Genomic DNA, 21,509 nt, shown 5'->3' on the forward strand with positions numbered 1-21,509 from the left:
CACCACCACCACCACCAACAAACTTCCCCCCCTCAAAGAAATCAAAGGAAGGAACAGGTCCTACATAGACAAAGATATTTGTAGTGGCAAAGAACTAGAAATTATGGGAATGTCCACCAACCGGGGAATGGTATGTAAAGGTGATGGAATACCATTGTGCTTCAGAAAAACCTGGAAAAACTTGTACGAACTGATGCAAAGTGAAGTGAGTAGAACAAGGAGCACAATTTCTATTGTAATGTTGTAAAAATGATCTCTGAAAGATCTAAAAACTCTGATAAACCATGATTCCAAAGGACTGAAGATAGAATGCTACCCATCTCTTGAAAGAGGTGACAGACTAAATATGCAGAATGAGATTTCTGGGCAGAGCCAACATAGCAATTTGTTTTGCTTGACTACGCACATTTGTTACATGAGTTTTTCTTTTCTTTTCATCTTTTTTTTTTCAGAGTGTGACTGGGAAGGGAAGAGAAAAAATATGCCTAACAGCAAAAAAAAAAAAAGTAATTAAAAAAGTGCCTTGAGCCTCCCTAACCTTGATTGGTACATTCATAAAAAATTCCAGCTCCCTCTACCTCTACCTTAGTTCTAAAACTTCACACCCTACCTGTTGCTCTGAAGCCACTCAGGATGAGCCTGCAATTCTGCACAGAACTGATTTCTAGCTAATATGTGTGTTGCTTCACTCCTCAGAGGCAGAGCTAACATTCAGATCCAGAGGGCTGCTATGACAGGGAACCCGCATCCACAATATCTTTTGTCCACTAGATTGGTTTGAATACTATAAATAAAGTCCACAGCGAGGGCAATGGAGTTCAGGGCCCTGTTCCTTGAAATCCTGGCCCACATTGTGGGAGCCCATGGTTACACAGCTATTAATTATCAGAGCCAGGATGGTATAAGCTTCAGTCTTTCCTGACCACACTAGTCAGGACTGCTGGTTCTCTAAGACAAACTGGGCCTTATAAATCTAAGTCTAGAATACTGACAGTTGGGAAATTTGTGAAGGAGAAAAATTCTGTCTTTGCTGTTGCTAGCCTTGCCAGTGAACCGGTGTCAACTTAACAAGGTTAGTCTGGCAAAATGGAGTTATCCACCGGGGTTAGGGAAACCTTCGTTGGTGGCTACTGACCCATAGAAAAGATCCTATATTGAAGTCCACATGAGTAAAAAGCAAATTAACTTAGTGCTTTTCCTTTTTTCAATGGAGAAGAAGAGAGGAAAAAAGTTTCAGCTCATCTGATTTTTAAAATCAGCAACAAACAACATGCATTTTTATTCAATAAATACAACAGATACCTTAAACTTCAAATTTATATTATGGCCAGTTTTACACAAGAAGAGTGGGGATGGAGAAGGAAAAACAGAGAAAGGAAACCAAATTATTTTAATTTTTATTAAATATATTCTCTTGGCACAAATCTTAAAATATAAACACTATATATATGTACATATATATATATATATAAACAAAGTATCTTCACTGCATCAAAATATAACTCCAGACCAAGAAAAGCAATCAAAATTGACACATGGACAGCAATAACACATCTTTACAAAAGGCATTTAACAATGTCACGCATCATGTGCATAGGCAAGCTAGGTGGACAACAGTGTCAAGTCCCTGCAAAACACAGCATTTGGGGAGAACCAGGCATTAGGGAGTTGGTTATTCAGAAACGCAGCATAGGGAGGCCCCAAAGGGCCCAAGAGTACCTGATTCTAAAGCTCTTGAAAGGTTTCAGGACCAAAATCTTTCTGTCTGATCCAATTCTGGAAATTGCACTTTATCCAAGAAGTGCTCACTCACAGAGGCCACTCACGCATGCACACAAAGCACCTCTCGCTTGCTTGCTCACTCCCTCCCTCCCTCCCACTGTTAGGTCCACTGGTTCTGAGATAGCATGGCAGCTGGTGTGGACTCTAAGCTTTTTCACTGAAGAACAAAATACCACACTCCCCCAGGTCAAGTCCACATCCTCCTGCACTTCCTCTAGGGAAGCTGATTTCTGGGGTATATTACTGCCTAAAGCAGGCTAAACTAACCAGGTTCATTCAACCTTCACATCAAACTGCTCAGCAAAGAACCTAAAATTTTTCCAACGAAGAAAATGTCTCCATTGGCTATACTTTCCCTTCCAGAGATGTTGACAGTTTCTATTAAAGCTTAGCTCAACCACAGTACGAGGGAATGGATGGTAACCTGGCTTCAAATGTCCAGCAGCACATTTCTGTGGTCTGGTTGGGCTTCAGCAGCTGTTAGACCCACATATAGCACTGCAGACTGAAAAGCCCAAAAGGCAGGCAGCTGCCACAGCAGGACAAAGAGGCTACGGTGCTGGTGTTCCTGGGTCTTCCCTTCAAAAATCTGACCCTTGACTTGTGATCTCTGACCAGGGAGATGTCTAATCCTGAAAGCGCACGTGGGTGCCACAGACAAATCTTGAGAAGAAAAAATGACCTTTCTGAACGCTCCATTTCCATGGAAGGAAGAGCTTTGCTTTGGATTTTTGCCATTCTGGCTCAGGATGTGCACAGGATCATTACAGTAAACTCCTTAAAGGACAGACTCTTACTGATATAGCCTTTGCTTCCATGAAACAGGCAGACAACAGTTTCAAAACTGCTCTTCCTTGGACACATGCAGCATGGCCAAAATGCCTCCTGGGTAACAAAATCCCCTAAAGTACTGAGGTCAGAGGGAGAAATAACAGGATAATGTAACATGATGTGCTTGGCAGAGAATGTACAAGAGGCCAGAGTACAGCAAAATCTCCAACAACAAATCCACGGAGAAAGGAAGAGATACCGGGCCAATATAGGAGAAGGAGCTGAGCTCAGAAAACAGGGGGGAGAAGGTGGTGTGAACAATATAGCCCTTGCCTTCAAACATGCAGCCTGCAGCCTGGGGGAGTGGAAGACTTCTCCCCCATGAGGATCATGGTCTATTTCTGTCCTCTCTGTTCAGGCAAGACTGAAATTACACGACCCATTCAAAGTGTGAACACAGAGAAGGCTCTTCACACCCATAAGCCAAGCACTGGGCAAGGAAAAAAAACCTCTTATTTAAAATACACATAAGACACACACGCGCGCGCACACCCACACCCACACACCTCAGCTACTTTCATACACAAAGACTTGTGCAAAGTTCCCCCCCAAATCCCAACCAAAACAATTTCAGGAAATGGGATTAAAATGATTAACTCTGTCATGTGAATAAACATGAGAATCAGGGAAATGTTTTGCTGGAAAGAAAATTTGGAAATGAGTTTCTAAGGTCCACTATTACTGTTATTGCATTGTAGGAGGATTTTCAAATTTATTGTTCAGTAAAGACAAGCACCCTGGGCTTCCCCCAAAGACCATCTTTTTTCAATTCCAGTTTATACTTCTGAAGGGGACCATGATGACCTGCTGGAGATTGCCCAGATGTGATCTCATGTCAGGTCAACAAATGGTGACACAGTCAAATTTAAGCTCCTCTCTTCTCTATCTCTATTTTAAAACATGACATAAAATCCTGTGCATGCCAGGAGTTTATACTTTCCTTTTTCCAAAGACAGATTGGGAAGCAGTACTAGAAGGGGTGTCAAAACACAGCACTCAGATTATGAACACAGCACAAGACTTTCAAAAGGGTCCACTCAAAAGAAGCCTTGGCTTCCTGGGTGCCTAGAACCATATGAGATGGTGCTGGGCTGGAGGGGGCTCAGTGGGGACAGACTACCCTCCCCTTCCTCCAGTCCGCCTTTCAGAAGACGACAGTTCCTTCTCCTCAAGAGGTCTGGGAATGGCACTTCACATACCAATTAGAAGAGAACCTCACCATTCCTATACCACCACCTAGAAAATCAATGCTTCACCAAGGACACCTTCCCAGTAACAGGAATCTTAACCTCCAGGACTCTGAAAGTATAGCTACTGAACTTTATAGCCATAGAGGAATGCTTAAATATCCAAGCTGATTGTCCTTGGCTGAGTGGAACCTGATTGCAAAATGGACCTCATCACGTTAGCTATTTGGCTTTAAAGCAATTTCTGTCCAGAGTACAAAATCAGAACCAAACACAAGGGCATTCAAATTTCACTGACTGTGCACCAATCTTCTTTTACACTAATGAAGTCATGATACAGATTCTGACCCTTAAAAAAATCATACAGTTAAAAATACCTACATTGGAAAAGGACTTTCTCTGCACCCTGTGGTTTATCACATGCAGTCCTTTCCATCTGAGCAGCAACCCTCCAGGAGAAGAAAATCAGCCAGGCACCTTGCTACTCCTGGTGTGAGCTGGATGTGTGCCTCCTCACTGTGGGATCCTGGGATCATTCAGAATATGGGACATTGTCTTATGCTTCTCATGCTCTAAGATTTAGTTTAGAATAATTTGGTAAGTTTCCCTTCCCTTTAAAAGTGTGTGTTTGGGGGGAGGTGCTAAGCCAGGGGTGAGAAATCTCCCCAGGAAATATCACAGTGGATATTCTAAGCACCACAGTGTACTGCCAACTCTTCAGAGCAGCACATTAGTGAGGCCTTGCTCTTCAGGCTCCGTGGCCCACTCAGAGCTGGGAAAATATGGCACCTGAGCAAGGAGATCAGGCGGCTACTAAACGACTGTGGGTCACTGTGGGAGGGACCTTTTGGAGGGTATCATTTTCTGTGAGCAAATTCAAGACAAGCCTGCTCTATCTGAAGCACAAAAGCTGGTCCGTCCACCACCATAAAGAAGCATATTCATAAGAGAGGGCCTAGGACAACAAGGATTTACTTTCCTTGATCTGCCACGTCTGGTGAGAGACTGAATTCTCCTTTAAGTTGGTCACTTAGCAGCAATTCTATTCAGTGAAGGATGTGACCTATGAATTTCAAGTTTACAAAATTCCCTGTTTAAAATCTCAAAAACTTTGACATCTCTAGGGAAATATGGAAGTCTATGGTACTCACACATTAGACAATGCTATACCGAGAATGAAAGCATTTGAGGAGGGTCAGGGATATGGTATTTATAGAAATCTACACTTACTTTCTGGTAACAGTTTCTCAAGACTTAGGAGGGCTCAAAGTACATTCATCACATGCCATTGGAGAAAAGGATTATGTTTACCTACTTCCAACAGCTCACGAGAAGAAACTTAAGCTGGTCCTACAGATCCTCCAATCTTATTTACTTTCTTCAGAGGCATGGACAGATTAAATCCAAAAAGTCCTAGACCTTGGATAAGAAATCATTTGGGATCCTTGATTCTAATGAATCCATTTCCCTTCCAGGGACCAATTTTAAAAAATGAATAATAGAACTCTGAATTTTTCCTTTCAAAAGAATATTAACTTCAATTCAGCTATCTAGTAGACAACCAAACTTTCAAAAGTGAAATACTGCATTTTGTAGGATGTTTAAAACCAAATATTAAGTTGTATTCCCTCAACACCCCTCAGACAGTGATCATCTTAGGCTATCCTCTTAATCCCTGGACGTGCTCTGGGCCTGCTTCAGAAGCATAGTCCTCTTCACTAATTTGAGGGTTAGAAACATCTTCAAGGGGAAGAATTTGGAGGACAAATGCTGCCCAGAGCTCAAAGATTACTTGCTGCTCTAAGAGAACCTGGTGTTAGAGAAGATCAACTGTAAGTGCATCTTTTCAGAATTGCAAAACTCCATTATTCAAAAAAATAAAGTAAATTTCAAATCACATTACACAATAATGTAGGGGATAATACTAGCATTTTCTACATATACACATGTGCTTCAGTAAGTAATCTGGGTAGCCGAACATCAGAGCATTAACTCCGGTTCCAACTAGCATCATCTAATTTACGAAGAAGAATCTGCATTAGGTCAAAAGTGGTAAAACTGATTCCCACTGCTATTGGGCCTTTAAGCCAGTTCATGCTCAGTCCCTTGTATAAACCTTGGATGACTCCCTCTTCCCTGACAATGTCTTGCAAGGTGCAGATGATGCTATCATAAGTCTGACCCTTTACTCCTGCTGTCTGCATCCGTCGCCGTACAACATCTAGCGGGTAGGAGGCTGACTGGCCAATGAGACCAGCACATGCACCAAAAATCATTCGCTCAAAGGGATATGGCTGCGATCGTCCACTGTGTTCTAAAAGAAACAAAATGAGGACAATAAACAAATGCTGCCTACTCAAGGCACATCATTTATACTTAATAAATATTTATTGAGTTGAATTAAAGAGTAGGCAGAGATCTAGGAACCAAAATGTGATAGAGTGCAGCTTCAGGTCCTGCCACCATCTTGCTAAGATACAATTTAATTGTTTCAAAAAGCTAAGCAGGCTCTGAATAAATTATAAGTCAGACAGTTCACCCTGTATCTGAGCAGGATTCTGCTCTATAACAAAGCCTCTGTAGTATGGCGCAGGGATCTAGATTCAAACGGAGGCCCTGCTACTCGCTACCTGTGTGACCTTGGACAAGTCAATTACCTCCCTGGCTTCAATCTCCCCATTTGTAAGTGAGGAAATTGGACTAGGGTTTCTAAGGTCTGGAAAGGGTCCCTTCCAGACTCCCCAAACAGATGAGGAGTGCACTAAGGACTGTTCCATTTGTACCAGATTTGGTGTGATAAAATCTTACTTCATGATGCTTCCAAAACAACAAAAAAGAGATGCTGCAAAATGGGATTTCATGATGTCGGGAGGTCTCTGATTATATGACTTGTATGAGTCTAAGTACGCCCAGAACAGATTGTTGAAAATTAACTTTGCTGGATCAAAACACATCCAAGATGGCAGAGTGAAGTCAGGGGCCTGCCTGAGCTCTCCCAAACTCCCCTCCAAACATGAAAACAATGTCTCAAAATAAATTCCAAAGCAGCAGGACAAAAGGACAGGGTAAAACAGTTTTCCAGCCCAAGAAGACTTAGAAGCTGGCAGAAAAGGTCTATCTCACTGGGGTGAGAGTGGAGCACAATCCAGCACAGACTGCCCTGGCAAGCCAGCACCAGTGGCTTCCAGAGCTCTCAGCCCACAGACAGCAAGGGGTTCAGACAAGTGGTCAGAAGGAGGGGGACCCTTTGCTGACACTGGGAACAGGATTCTGTTGCATTGCGTACATGCAGTTCTGGGTCAATGTCCTAGGGTGAGGAGGAGCACTAGCAGAAGCAGGGACCCTGGATACAGTTTCAGGACAAAAAAGAGTATTTGTGCTAATTCACTGACCACAGCAGAGGCCAGGGGAACAGTGACCAAACTTCTTTACATCTTACCGCCTTGGAAGAACCAAAAAACTACAGACCCACAGAGCTAACTCTAAAAACAGAAGCAAGAAAAATCTGAAGCTTGGGAAAGTGCCCCCTCCATCCTGGGAGCAGAGTCCAACTTTAACATAAAGTTAAAAGTCAAGAAATAGGCTAGAAAAATTTTAAACTCAAAAGCATATGGAAGTGATTATTGATAAATCAAAATAAATTAATAAAATTAAAAAAACATAGGCTGAAAAGTGAGTAAACAACAAAAAAATAAAGTGACCATACAAAGCTACTATGGTGAGAGAGAAGATCAAAACATAAACTCAGAAGACAATGTCAAAACAGCTACAGGTAAAGCCTCAGAGAAAAATGTGAATTGGTCTCAGGCCCCAAAAGAATTTCCAGAAGAGTTAAAAATGGATTTTTAAAAACAAGTAAGAGAGGTGGGGAAAAATTAGGGAAACGAGAGTGATGCAAGTAAATCATGAAAAAAGAGTAAATGGCTTGGTAAAGAAGGCACAAAAAAACATTGAAAAATATAACAACTTTTAAAAACAAACAGAATAGGTCAAATGGCAAAAAAGGCACAAAAATCCACTGAAGGGAAGAACTCCTTAAAAAGCAGAATTGACCAAATGGAAAAAGAGGTACAAAAGCTCACTGAAAAATATAATTCCTTAAAAATTAGAATTAGGCAAGTGGATGCTATGGACTCCATGAGACATCAAGAAAAAATAAAACAAAATCAAAAGAATGAAAAAAAGGGAGAAAATGTGAACTAGCTCATTGGAAAAACGACTGACCTGGAAAACAGATGAAGGAGAGAGAATTTAAGAATTACTGGACTGTCTGAAAGCCATGATCAAATAAAAAAGCCCAGACATCATATTTTAAGAAAGCATATTTCAAGAAATTATCAAGGAAAACTACCCTAGACCTAGAACCTCAGGGTAAAAAATAAAATTGAAAGAATCCACTGATCCCCTCCTAAAAGATCCCAAAATGAAAACTCCCAGGAACATTACAGCCAAATTCCAAAGCTCCAAGGTCAGGGAGAAAATACTGTAAGCAGCCAGAAAGAAACAATTCAAGTATCATGCTACTATAGTCAGGATCACACAAGATTCAGCAGCTTCTACATTAAAGGACTGGAGGGCTCAGAATATGATATTCCAGAGGGCAAAGAAGCTAGCATGACAAGGAAGAATCACCTACCCAGCAAAACTGAAAATAATTCTTCAGAGGAAAAATGGATATTCAATGAATTAGAGGACTTTCATGCACTCCTGAGGAAAAGACCAGAGCTGAATAGAAAATCTGATTTTCAAATACAAGAATCAAGAGAAGCATAAAAAGGTAAACAGGAAAGAGAAATCATAAAGGATTCAATAAGGTTAAACTGCGCAGTGGATATGCAGCTAGGTGGTGCAAGGATAGAGCACCGGCCCTGGATTCATGAGGACCCGAGTTCAAATCCACCCTCAGACACATAACACTAGCTGTGTGACCCTGGGCAAGCCACTTAACCCCACTGCCTAACCCCCCCCCAAATGCTCTAAATCACTATTGATGCAAATTAAAACAACTCTGAGGTATTAGATTAGCTCACATTAGATTAGCTGATACTATAGAAAAGAAAATGACAAATGTTGGAGGGGATGTGGGAAAACTGAGACACTAATGTACTGTTGGTAGAGTTGTGAATTGGTCTGATCATTCTGAAGAGTAATTTGGAATTATGCCCAAAGGGCTATAAAAATGTGCATACCCTTTGACCTAGCAATAGCACTTCTAGGTCTGTATCCCAAAGAGGTCATAAAAATGGGAAAAGGACCCACATGTACAAAATATTTACAGCAGCTCTTTTGTGGTGGCCAAGAATTGGAAATTGAGGGGATGCCCATCCATTGGGGAATGGCTGAACAACTTGTGGCATGTGATTGTGATAGAATACTACTTGCTATAAGAAACAATGAGCAGGATGCTTTCAGAAAAACTTGGAGAGACTTACATGACCTGATGCAAAGTGAAGGGAGCAGAACCAGAAGAACATTGTACACAGTAACAACAATATTGTATGGTGATCAAATGTGAATGACTTAGCTATTTTGATCAATACAATGATCCAAGACAATCCCAAAAGACTCATGCTGAAAAATACTATACACCTTCAAAGAAAGAACTAATGGAGTCTGAATGCAGAGTGAAGCTTCAGTTTTAAAATTTTCTTTATTTTTCTTGGGTTTTTTTTTTTTGGTCTCTGTTTTCTTTCACAACATGACTAATGTGGAAATATGTTTTGTATGATTGCACATATATAACCTATACCAAATTGCTTGTCTTCTCAACGAGAGGGGAACAGAGGGAGAGGAAGGAGGGAAGCAGAGAATTTGAAACTCAAATTTTAGAAAAAGAATGCAAAGATTTTTATATATAACTGGAAAAAGTAAAATATTAAAATATTTTTTAAAACCACACATCATATCGCATGGGGATCAAGAAGCATATAAAAAAGGTATCTTCGGGGGAAAAGTGCTATCCCAGGTCTGGAAAAAAGCTCCCAAGATTTCAAATTTAGTTCTAACATACCATTTCAAGTGAGCATCAAATCAATGGTGAATACTTCTGTTGTTTTTTTTTTAAACAAAACTAATCCACTCCCTATTCAGAATTTAGTGCTTTTCTTTCACCACCCTTCTTGCCACCAGAAGAAACATTCCTGTACCATCTTCCCAAAGCCCTTCTTACCACGGTGGAGTTTCTTTAGCGTTTCATAGGTGAAGAAGCTCAGCCCAGCATAAGGAATGACTCCAAGGATTGTTGGCATAAAACCCCTGTACAAAGTTTTTAGACCCTCTTCACGGGACATCCGGATGAAGACATGAAAGATGTTACTGTACCTGTCAAACAATAAAACCAGGCCTCATCAGTGTCCCATGTTTTCAGAAACTTTAATAATGGCCCTCATGGGTCACCTGCTCAATTATCAGAGTCAATGGGGTAGAGTAAAAAGAGCACTGGGTTTGAAGTTCTAAGACCAGGGTTCAAATAACCATAAGTTAATTGGTGCAAAATAGAGATAATCATATTTGCACTATCTACTCCATAAAACAGTTTGTAAAGTGCAAAGTGATAGCATTTTAATTTAATTAAAATGACAGCATTTTAATTACAACTCACATTTCTATAACAATAAGATTCAGACACCACAAACAAACACAGTCCTCTGGAGTCGATGTACTACTCTCAGTAACTAAAGTCACTAACTGCTTCCACCAAAATATGTTAGGTAAAACAATATTATAAGAAGCAGTTAGTTCCACAGGAACAACATTATGAGCAAAAAATAGGTTCCTGAATAGAAAACATTCAGTCTACAAAAACTTTAAAAATAGGTCTTTACAAGTACCTGAAATAGAAGGTACTGAATTTCTAGGGCTGAGCAGATTCAAGGGAATTAAATGAAAGATGGGTGCTGAGACTACTGCTACCACCAATAAAGGGGAGCCAGGGCCAGCAAGAACAGGAGAGAGCTGCACTTTAGGAGACTGTTTTGAGTGATATGGACCCGCCCAATCCTCACTTTATCTTGGCAGCCAAGAGCACTGGGCTGCAGATGTAATGTCTAGAGCCAAAAGGAGAGGCAGCATCATGCCAGGCATGGGGGAAGGCCCAGCCTGGTGCTTGATTTCCTGGATGGATGCACTAGGAGAGACATGGGTGTACCAGAAGCACATCCTTCTGACCCTAGCAAGATGTGCCCTCACCTTCCCAAGTATATAGGGACCTTCCACCATGTCCTAGAAACTGGACCATCTTCTTTTTTTGAAACTGACTTTTTAATTTGTGTCTCAGGCAGATGAATTCTGTGACAGAGAGATTCTGTGATATTATGATGTGGTCTGGTTAAATGCCTAAACAGCATCAAGCCAGCTCTTGCTCAACATAAGTAGAACATTCCACAGACCGTCTCCTTCCCTTGCAAGGGTCTGCTCCATGACTCTGTGCCCCCCCCCCCAGCTGGAGTGGGTTCAGCGCATGGGCCAGAGTGGTTTCACGATGACCCCTGGTGTAGGGCTGCAGTGGTGCTGCTGCCTGCTAGGAGCTGGAGCAGAACCTGGGCGAACATGGGGAGTCAAATGTATGGAATGTGAATTTACATAAAGCAAGAACTGTATTGTGAAAAGACATTGGCTGAAAGGATGTCATGTGAAGTACACCCAAATATTAGAATAAAACTTCACTATCTGGGACCAATGAGGCAAAATATTTGGTTCAAGAGCTTCACGTCTCTGTTCAACTCAGGATTAAACTTAAAGTTTGATTCGTGCCCAGTGTGCCAACCAGCATAAAAAAGCAATTACTGCCTTTCTCACTTTCTTCTACCACCTGCTGTGCCCTGTACCAAGCCTGCTCATTATGCCACAATATGTGGTGGGGGGGGGGCCTTTGGGAAAAAGAAGATCTGCAAACTAACTTAATTTGTAATCGGGAGCTGATGTTCAAGATCCAGAATCATTGCCGGGTTGATGGTCATTCGGATCCAGGACATCCAACTCAGATCTGAGGCTCTGTGGTCTGAAGAGAAAGAAGAAGGCTGGACCTAGTCTTGAAGACCTGGGTTTAGATCTGGTCTCAGATATTTACTAGCTATGTGAGCATGGGCACATCATTGCACCTCTGAGTCTCAGTTTCCCACTCTGTAAATAGGGGGTGAAAACTGCTGGAGTACCTATCTTACAGGGTTTGTGTGAGGTTCAAATAAAAACTTATGTAAAGTGATCTGTAACCTCAAGAGCGATTCTGTATAAATGTTGGTTATCACAATCAGGCGCGTTTTCACTCACATTTCCTTTGGCGTCACAGCCATCCGGGCTCTCACCAAATCCAGGGGATAGGTGATAGAAGCAGCAGTCATACCAGCCAATGCACCAGCAACAAGCCTCGGCCAAGGGGGCAAAGCACTGAAATGAAGTGAGGGGAGACAAACAAGAGGGGAGTGTAAGGAGCAATGAGTCACCTTGATAACCTTAAAGCCTACAAGTTGAGCTACTCTGTTCATGACAACCTCTTGGCACCAGTGGGGTTAAGAGCTGGCCCTGCCTGGATTTTGTGGCAGTGAGAACAACAGAAAGCACACTCGAATGAGCATCAGAATCAAACTGTAGCTAGGCTACTTACTGCCTGTCTGAGCTGAGGGCAAGTCACTTAATCTGAGCCTCAGTGTCCTCATCTGAAAAATGAGGGAGGTGTGTGATGACCTCCGTAGTCCCTTTCAGACTCTGTATACCCAGGTAACTGCTTCTGCTCTGTAGTCATGCTCACTGCTGAGGCCACTTTTTAGATCTGTACCTTTCAGAGACTGCTCTGGCACCTGGACTCATTCCTTGACAGCAAGATATTAGGTACTAGGTGATGAAGGCCCACTGTCTCTCCCTGTTCATTCTCTGGTTTTGCTTCTCCCCTCCCCACACCCACAAGAGAAAGATAGAACAATGTCTTTGCTGGCCAGCTCAACAATGGACTTTTCAATCAGGTTGACAAGAGCAGCACCAAAGATATCAGGTCACCTAATCCCACTGCCCTCCCTGGACAAGCCCACATCTCTGTGGAGCAGCTCCAGGCCTGTGTACACTAGGCATGATGCCACCAGTGCATGCATAAAATCAGCAAAAACTTAGGCTGTTACCCTTCTAAGTGAGCCCCACCCCATTTCTAGGGCCCCTTCTGCCTTACTCGCCCTCGAAGCCATAGTAACGGCCCAGCATCAGTTTGTACTCCTCGTGGGCACTAAACTGGATGGCAGCATAGGGGATCACCCGGACCATGGTAGCAGAGTTGCCTCTCCACAAGCTGAAGAAGCCTTCATTGAGGTAGGTGAAGTAGATGAGCTTAAAGGCTTCCTACATACAAGAAGAAACAAGGGCAGTAAGTTAGTGGGTTGCAAGAAAAGCACCAGATCTTGCTTTGCTTTTTGCTTGCTTTTTGCCTTTCAAACATTTCACTTGGGGGTAGAGCAAGTCCCTGCAGGGTGGGATTCCTGGGCTGAAAACCTGAACAAATTGGAAGACATTAGCCATTTACACTCTTCCCTTAAGGCCCTAGCACTCTGGAGAGTAGGCCAGCCCCCTGTGTAGCTGCACATACTCAGACACGCAAAGAAAACCAGAGCTGCAAAGAGATTCCTAAGAACCACACAGAGACAATGCCCCTTGAAAGCTCCACACCATCGTCTCTCAGTCCGAGCAGTGGTGGTACCAGCCACACCATGCGAGGTGGCCATGTCAAATCACTGGGTGGCAAAGACACACCCTATATGTCAGGCTTAGGGGGTTGCATCAGGTCCCTGATCAATCCCCGAGATTTAGTTTGGGAAGGAGGAATAAAGGGAAAATTGCATCTTTCAAGGAGTTTTCTTTTCTGCAACATTGTATAAGAACATGTTCTGCAAATAAAATGCAAGCGAGACAGCTGTTAACCACCTCAAAGAGGAATGCTTTGAGGGAGCTGGTAAGCAAATCCTTTAGGTCAGCATGGGTTACGCACTTTGCCTCACCTTGGCAGAAAATCTTTTTGAAGACACTGGAAAAAACACAAGAATAAGAGACTGTTAGGACTCGCAGGACTTGTCAGGAGCAAGATCGATGTTCCACGTAACACCAACACAGATCATTTCTGTCATTGACTGAATCAAAGTTTGAAAAATGTGCAGCTATTACTGATGAACTGTAAGTAAAGGACTAAAGTTTTAGGTCTGGAATCAGAATTTTACTTGGCATTCTTAAAACCAAAAAATTGAGTGATACTTTAAGCAATAAAAATTCCCAAGGTCCACCACTCATTAGAAACAGGGGCTGTCTCTCTCTCTTTGTTCTTTACTCTTCTGGAACTTTCCCCTTCCAGGCTGTCCTCACAAGACATGCTGTTCCCTAAAGGACAGTCAAAGGTTCCAAACCAAAGGATGGGCAGTGATTCACATACCCTAGAGGGCTGTTACCTGTTGAAGAGGGCTGTCTTGGGAAGAGGATGTAGTCCTTTCTGCCTAGGCTTTAGCAAAGCCCTCCCTCCTCCTCCCCATAATTCCCTGTTCTTGCTTCTTTTAGGCAACAGAGAAACTACCTGAGGCTGGGACCCCACATGCCCCCCCCCCACATCTCTACATCATCACTGGTGGCTCAGCAGCCCTGGGAATATGACCTTTCCCAAACCTGGGAAGCCCTTAAGAGGTCTGGTCCTGAGATAGTGCCTTTGGTTCCTCTTCCCAGTAAAGAAAAATCTTGTATTCTCCCCAACCTTCTCTTTGCCCAGGCCAACTTGGTTCAAAGGTGGCCTGTTCCCAGACAAGGAATTAAACTATGTATCACTGCATCTGAGTGCCTACTATGTGCTTAACAGTATGAAGGATACAAAAGAAACACAAGATACAATTCCTGCCCCTGAGGAGCTTACAATCTGGTTGGGGAGACAAAATACACCCCCTGAAACAATAATACTGTGAGCCAAACGAAGCCAAAGTGAACAGAACAAATGGTAGGTGCTAAAAGTATATAAACTGAAGAGGAATTCCTTTATTCAAAGCAACTGAAAAAACAAAATCAAGCACAAAAGATGGACAGAAGTAAAAAAAAAAGTATCTTCTAAGAGATTAATTCTGTACCCACTAGGAAAGTTTCATGCTAAGGGGGAATCCTTGACCTCCACTGAAGGACCAACAATACTTCCTGTTATTCTGAGGTGCCCTGGATCGATCCTGCTGAGATGATAAGGACTGACAAGGCCCCAGGGCAAAGCAATAACAGAAAACTCTGTAGAAGCTGATTATTCATAAGCTAAATTATATTTTAACATGAAGCTATAAGGAGGCAGCTAGGTGCTTCAGTGGACAGAGGAGTGAAACTGGAATCTGGAAGACCTGAAATCCAGCCTCAGATATTACCAGTTCTGTGGCCCTGGGCAAGTCACTTAACCTCTGTTTGCCTTAATCCATGGAGAAGGAAATAGCAAACCACTCCAGTAACTTTGCCAAGAAAATCCTACGGACAGTATGGTCAGTCCACAGGGTCGTGAAGAGTTGGACAAGACTGAACAACATGAAGCCATAAAAGGCTCTAATGAACTAAGGTGGGCCCTTCCTTGTTGAGAGTTTTGAAAACACAGCTCCAGCCCATGCTCGTGCCAGGGTTATGCCAATGGAGGGCACACAGAACCCCAGGCAAATCACACTTAAATGATTCCCATCATCATTACTCTTTACATTTTGGTTGAAATGAACAAGTATAGTCTTAAAAGAAAAGTCACAAAGGTTTTTTGATTGAAAAGAACAAGCTTGGCCCCAGGGCATGTATGTTTTCTGAAAGTGAGGTGTGACAGTCCGGACTCTTCGCCTTGGGGGGCTAGGAAGGCCCGGCTGATGATACTCATGTAAGATCAGGACCTTTCAGCATGAGTTGGTCCCTTTAACCATCTTCTCTGGCTTCCTGTCCAGTCACTAAGGAAGAGGGATTCGGTAAAAAGCACAAGCCTCCCCTCCAAGCTTGGACGTCGGAGCGGCTCAATCAGTCTAGTTTTCCATAGAATGGAACCTTGGATATAACAATCTTAGCAGTGATAAGAGAGCTTAGATTTCACTTGGTTCAGTTCCTGGCCTCTTAACGTTTTTAATGGGCAGGCTGCATTCAGCCTTCATTCAAATATCTCTAGGAATGAGTTAGTCTACAAGTCCAGGGCAGGTCCAGGGAGGGTGTTTACCCTATGTCCTCCTTAAAGAAGCACTGCTGAAACTTTAAAGGAAACCATAACCACCACCACAACAATAACAACCATAATACCTAACATTTATATAGCACCTCCTTTGTGCCACGCACTGTGCTAAGCTCTTTACAATTATTATCTCATTTGATCCTCACAAACAACCCTGGGAGAGGGGTACTATAATTACCCTCATTTTACAGATAAGGAAACTGAGGCAAAGAGGGTTAAGTGACTTGCCCAGTGTCACACAGCTAGCGTCTGAAGCCAGATTTGAACATGGGTCTTCTTGACTCCAGGCTTAACACTCTACCTATTGTACTATCTCCACTCAGACATTCTTTAAGATGAAAAATGCTATAAAAGCAAATACTACTGCCCCCAAACTAGTTCAACAATGAAAAGTATTCCACTCATTGCATAGCCAAATGTTTGAACAGAGAGGGTTGCCGGTTAGTGGTGGGAGACAATGATAATTATTAACACAGAAGAAAAGAAAACAAGATAACGAAAAACAAACCAGCTCCTTTCAAGAAATAAGGGATTCTGTGAAGCATTGAGCCAGATGGCAGAGGCAATACTGTATGGTGGAGGCAGCCCCAAGCTCTACCAACATGACCTTAGGTAAATCACTTAACTGTTCTGTGCTTTGGTTTTCTGATCTGTAAAATGAAGAAAATGGACTAGACCAGTGGTGTCAAACTCAATTAGAACCGACTGTACATTGGCTTGGAAAACCTTAAATGAACATTATTCACATGGCACTGTACTTTTATTTATTTTGTTAAACATTTCCTGTTATATCTGGATCTGGTTTGGGCTGCACTAAGGGGTTCTGCAGGACCTCATTTGACACCTCTGGCCTAGAGGATCTCTAATGGAACTTCCAGTTCTAAAATTCTCTGTGTTCCATCTTTTAAGGTTCTTCCTGCTCTGGCATTATGTGATTTCTATTCTTGGGTCCTTTCCAACTCTAACTTAATTAAATATTGTCTGATTTGGTGATTCTATGATATGGGCAGCTTCCACTGAACAACATGGTCTTCTAAACATGGACCCTAAATGTACTGAGCTACAGTTTCACTGTTTAGTTATAAAATATCAACAGAAAGGACTCAGATATGATTAAAAAGAAAGTATCTGTGGGATCCATGGTTCTATGGGATTGAAGCATGCTTTCAATCAGTCAGCTATGTGTAGCCCTAGCTTCCTAAGCCTTTGACTGCCAAGCTACAAACCAAGACAGGAATTTGCTCATTATGCTATTGATAGCTATCTTCAAGTATCTGAAGGGCTGTCATGTGGAGAAGATATTAGACTTGTTCTGTTTCAATTAAGTACCTACTATGTGCCAGTAGCTGGGGATACAAATATGAAGAATGAAATACTCCCTACTTGCAATGAGTTTACATTCTAACGTTTGCTCCTGCTCCCAGCCCCTCTGAGAGTGGAACCAGCAACAATGGGAAAGCTGCAAGGAGCCAGAAAAAAACCTTTCTAACAATTCAAGCTGGAGAAAAGTGGAATGAGCAGCCTTTGAGAGCTGGTGGGCTCTCCCTCCTTGGAAGCCTTCAAGGAAACAGCAGGTGACCACTTGGCAGGTATGTTATAGTATGGATTTCTTTCACGTGGGGCTCAGACTCTATGGCCACTGAGGTGAGCTTCCAACTCTCAAACTCTGACCAAAAGAAGCCCTTTATAAGGTAACAAGGAAGATGGGAGTGGAGGAGGAGTGGCCAGGGAAGGCACTGACAAAAATAAGAAGAGGCAGCATGGTACAATAAAAAAGGTACTAGCCTGAGAGTCAGAGGGTCTGATTTTAAATTCTGATCTGGTCACTTATTACCTGTGCAACCCCTAGCAACTCAGTCACTTGCCCTTCCTAAGCCTCATTTTTCTCACTCATAAAATGGCGATAGTCATACTTGGGTAACTTACCTCATATGTTTTAAGCATCAAGTGACAGGAGTAAAACTATAATGTTTTCTATGAATTTGGATATTATCCTCATTATGATGTGCAATGTAATTGAAAGAGGTCCATAATGAATCTCAAGAAGTATTTAAGTTCTTACTACGTGTCAGGTACAAGGTACATACTGAGATCTTGGAGGCCAAGTTAGTTGATGTAAGTGGTTGTTTGGTCAACATTGATAGCCTAAGCTAAAATCTGGAATGGCCATGGCTTCTCTGGAACACCAATCACTCCAAAGCACTTTTTTTTCTTATTTTATATAAGACGGGAGCAAAGGCTACTATAGCCATGGTGGGAAGGTAGGGCACCAGTCAGTGTCAGAAGTAGCAGCCAGGTCTTCAGCACCACTCTCAATACATAGAGATATTTCTGGGTAGTAACTATCCTGAAGTCCATTTCATCAATTTATCCAGGAAAGTACCAAGAAAAGTAAATTTCCTAAGCACTTGTTTGTCCAAGCAAATGTCAACTTCTCAAAGTTTCACTGGAACTATGAGAAGCTAAAATGGGATAAAGTTTTAAAAGTGGATTGAAGCCAAAATGTGAAGTCTTAAATGCCAGACAAAAGAGTTTGTATTTTATCCTAGAAGCAATAGAGAACCATTGAAGATTCTTGAGTAGGGGAACTGTGGAGTCAGAATTATAGCTTATAAAGATTACTATGGTAGGAGCTATGTCAAGACTGATACTCTAGGGGGGCAGCTAGGTGGCACAATGGATAGAGCACCAGCCCTGAAGTCAGGAGGACCTGAGTTCAAATCCGGCCTCAGACCAAACACTTGACACTTACTAGCTGTGTGACCCTGGGCAAGTCACTTAATCCCAATTGCCTAAAAACAAAAATAAACAAACAAACAAAAAAAGACTGATACTCTAATCAAGGAATGCAAAAAATACTCCTCTTACTGAGGGTGGGGCAAGATGTGGCTGTGCCTGTAACTCTCTTGTAATACATGGAAGACACGAGAAACTGTGAAAAGCTCAGTAGTTCCCCTGTGCAGAATTGAAGGTGCATTATCAGGGAGATATGAGTTAAGCATATCTAGAGTACAGGGGAGGAAGCATTCAATTTGGAGGCGGAAGGCCTGGAAGTGAATCTTGGGTCTATTTCTTATGACCTATGTGATCTTGGATAAGTCCCTTAACTTTTCTGGGCTTCCATTTTCTCATTCAGTCCCAAAATAGAGGGTTAATCATGTCTAAGATTACTTCTAGCTCTTTAAACACCTTGGAAAATGGATATGTAGGGCTAAGGAGGATGCTAACTTTAGAAGAAAAGAGAAATCAGCAGTTAGGTTCAAGCCTAACTGTGGAAGGACACAAAATTCAACATTCAAACTGTGTAAGACACAGACTATACAAGCACAAATAAATGACAGTCCTGGGATTTTCTAGGAGATAACATTTTCCTAGGGGAGAAGAATACAGAAGTAAGTGTAAGATGGAGCACAATGGGGGGAAGTAAAGTACAGACAGTGCTGTAGAGAAATGTAAGGGAGAAGGCACTTTTCTGATGGCAAACTTCATGGAAAACATGAGCTGAACTCTGAGGTAAGAAAAAGAGGGTATATTCAAGACATGGAGCATGGTTTGTATGAATGCAGATAGGAGGCAGGAGGTATACTGAATTAGAGGAAGAAGTAACAGTTCTCTCCATTTTCTTTTCTTTTTTTTTTTGGCTAGGCAATGGGGTTAAATGACTTGCCCAGGGTCACACAGCTAGTAAATGTTATGTGTCTGAGGTCAGATTTGAACTCAGGTCCTCCTGAATACAGGGCCGGTGCTCTATCCACTGAGCCACTTAGCTGCTCCTGTTCTCTCCATTTTCACTAGAACTAAGAGAAGCTGAAACAGAATAATGTAAAATAAAGTTTTTTAAAGTGGGTTGAAGCCAAAACATGAAATCTTAAATGCCAGACAAAAGAGTGTGTGTTTTATCCTAAAAGCAATAGGGAGCCACTGATGATTCTTGAGTAGGGGAACAATGTAGTCAGAATTATAGCTTATAAAGACTACTTTGGTATGAATAATGTCAAAGATGGATTGTAGAAGGGGAAGACAAATTAGGAGCTAGTTCCACAGTGCAGGAGAAAGGTGACAAAATCATGCAGTAGGATTTTGGCAGTGTGAAGGAATAGGTTTTGAGGAATATCGTGGAACATGACTTACACACATTATGTATCACCAATTTGCAAAACTTGTAAGGTAGCTATGGCAGAAAGCAGGAGTGTTTACATTTATTAACCACTCATACAGACTGTGCTAATGTGATAATGATGTAATGACAGAGAGTCATAGACCCTTTAGAGCTGGACAGATTTGGGGATCACCAAATCTAATCCTACCTGAAACACAACATCCTCTAGAATCCCCCAATGCCCTGAAAAGACCTCCAGTGATAAAGAACTCAATTCCTCCTCAGGGAGGTGCTTCAATTGTTGGACAGTTTACATTATGAAGTTCCTTGTTCCAGTTAGTAGAAATGTCTCCTTCTAACTTCATCCAACAGCCCTATTCTGCCCCCTGGTGCCAAGCAGAAAAAGTCACACCCTTCTTCAATATGACAACCCTTCAACTAACTGAAGAACAGTAAGTCAGGTGTCCCTGAAGTCTCCACCCAAGGGTGGCACTTTTAATACCAGAATAACCTAATTCCAGATCCATAAAATCTACAAGAGGTTTTTTTTATACCAGAATTCGGCCCTCAGCTTCTTGATTACCTTTCGCTTTTCTCTTGAACACTGGTTTTTATGCACAATCAGGCAACTTTCTAATTCAAATCAATTCAATATGATTATTTCCAAACTAATCACATAGAAGAATTCTTCAAGAGGCTGATAAGGAGATATACATGACCCATTTCTCCCTGACGAAAACAGCAGCCTAGTCTCAGGAGGCTGGGTCCACTCCTTGACAAGGTTTAAGATCAAATTAACTTAGTTTTAGAAAGCTTGTCCAGGTATGCTGGTCAGCTACCTTTTAGAACCTTGATTTATTGATATGTTTTTATTTTATTTTGCTTGTGCTTTTACCTTCTATTTTTCTTTAGTAAATTGGTTCCTTGCTAACTCAACTATGGGTTTCTAATTTAGAAGGAAGACACAGGAAAATGTTATCCTAGGAGACATTAAAGGTAGGAGCAATAATCTGAGTACAGGAGGAGAGTATGGCAGGGGCAACAATTTCCTTAGGCTGATCAGAGGATGAGAAGCGAAGAAAGAGACAGGGGACTAGCCCCCTGCTAGAAGAAGTAGTGGCTAGAGGCCCCTATTAGCTGTGACATTTGCTGTGGTCCCTCAAATTCCATCACAGATAATCTTTCATTGAAGTAGATTGGTAGGCCAAGTTGGGATCAGGGTAGAGGAGGGGGCCAGGACAGATACTAGCTAACCAGAAACTTTACTGTCAGTCTTTTGGGCCATAAAGAGGCTAACTCAGGCTAAGACTTCTTGCATTCTGAAACAACAATTCTGTGCTCTGCAACTGTGATTTTGCCTTTTCCTCCTTAATTCCAGCATAGTCCTTTAGAAAATGAACTAGTGTTTTGGTGAACTAAGGAAACAAAA

General features: G+C 42.0%; 1 protein-coding gene across 3 annotated transcripts in view; it reads right to left on the reverse strand.

Moving 5' to 3' along the window:
• Nucleotides 1–1,380: 1,380 nt before the first annotated feature.
• Nucleotides 1,381–21,509, reverse strand: part of SLC25A42 (solute carrier family 25 member 42) — a 55,677-nt gene continuing 35,548 nt past the window's right edge. For all 3 annotated transcript variants that reach the window (XM_021008996.2, XM_021008992.2, XM_021008991.2), the window contains 5 exons: nucleotides 13,778–13,803; nucleotides 12,958–13,124; nucleotides 12,069–12,185; nucleotides 9,970–10,121; nucleotides 1,381–6,114 (listed from right to left, as the gene is read on the reverse strand). In XM_021008996.2, the coding sequence (XP_020864655.1) occupies nucleotides 5,789–6,114; nucleotides 9,970–10,121; nucleotides 12,069–12,185; nucleotides 12,958–13,124; nucleotides 13,778–13,803 (788 nt within the window). In that variant the 3' untranslated portion in view covers nucleotides 1,381–5,788. The remainder of the gene's footprint in view (nucleotides 6,115–9,969; nucleotides 10,122–12,068; nucleotides 12,186–12,957; nucleotides 13,125–13,777; nucleotides 13,804–21,509) is intronic.

The sequence above is a fragment of the Phascolarctos cinereus genome, unplaced genomic scaffold (genome assembly GCF_003287225.1).
Source record: "Phascolarctos cinereus isolate Bilbo 61053 unplaced genomic scaffold, phaCin_HiC Scaffold_4;HRSCAF=312, whole genome shotgun sequence".
Lineage (NCBI taxonomy): Eukaryota > Metazoa > Chordata > Mammalia > Diprotodontia > Phascolarctidae > Phascolarctos > Phascolarctos cinereus.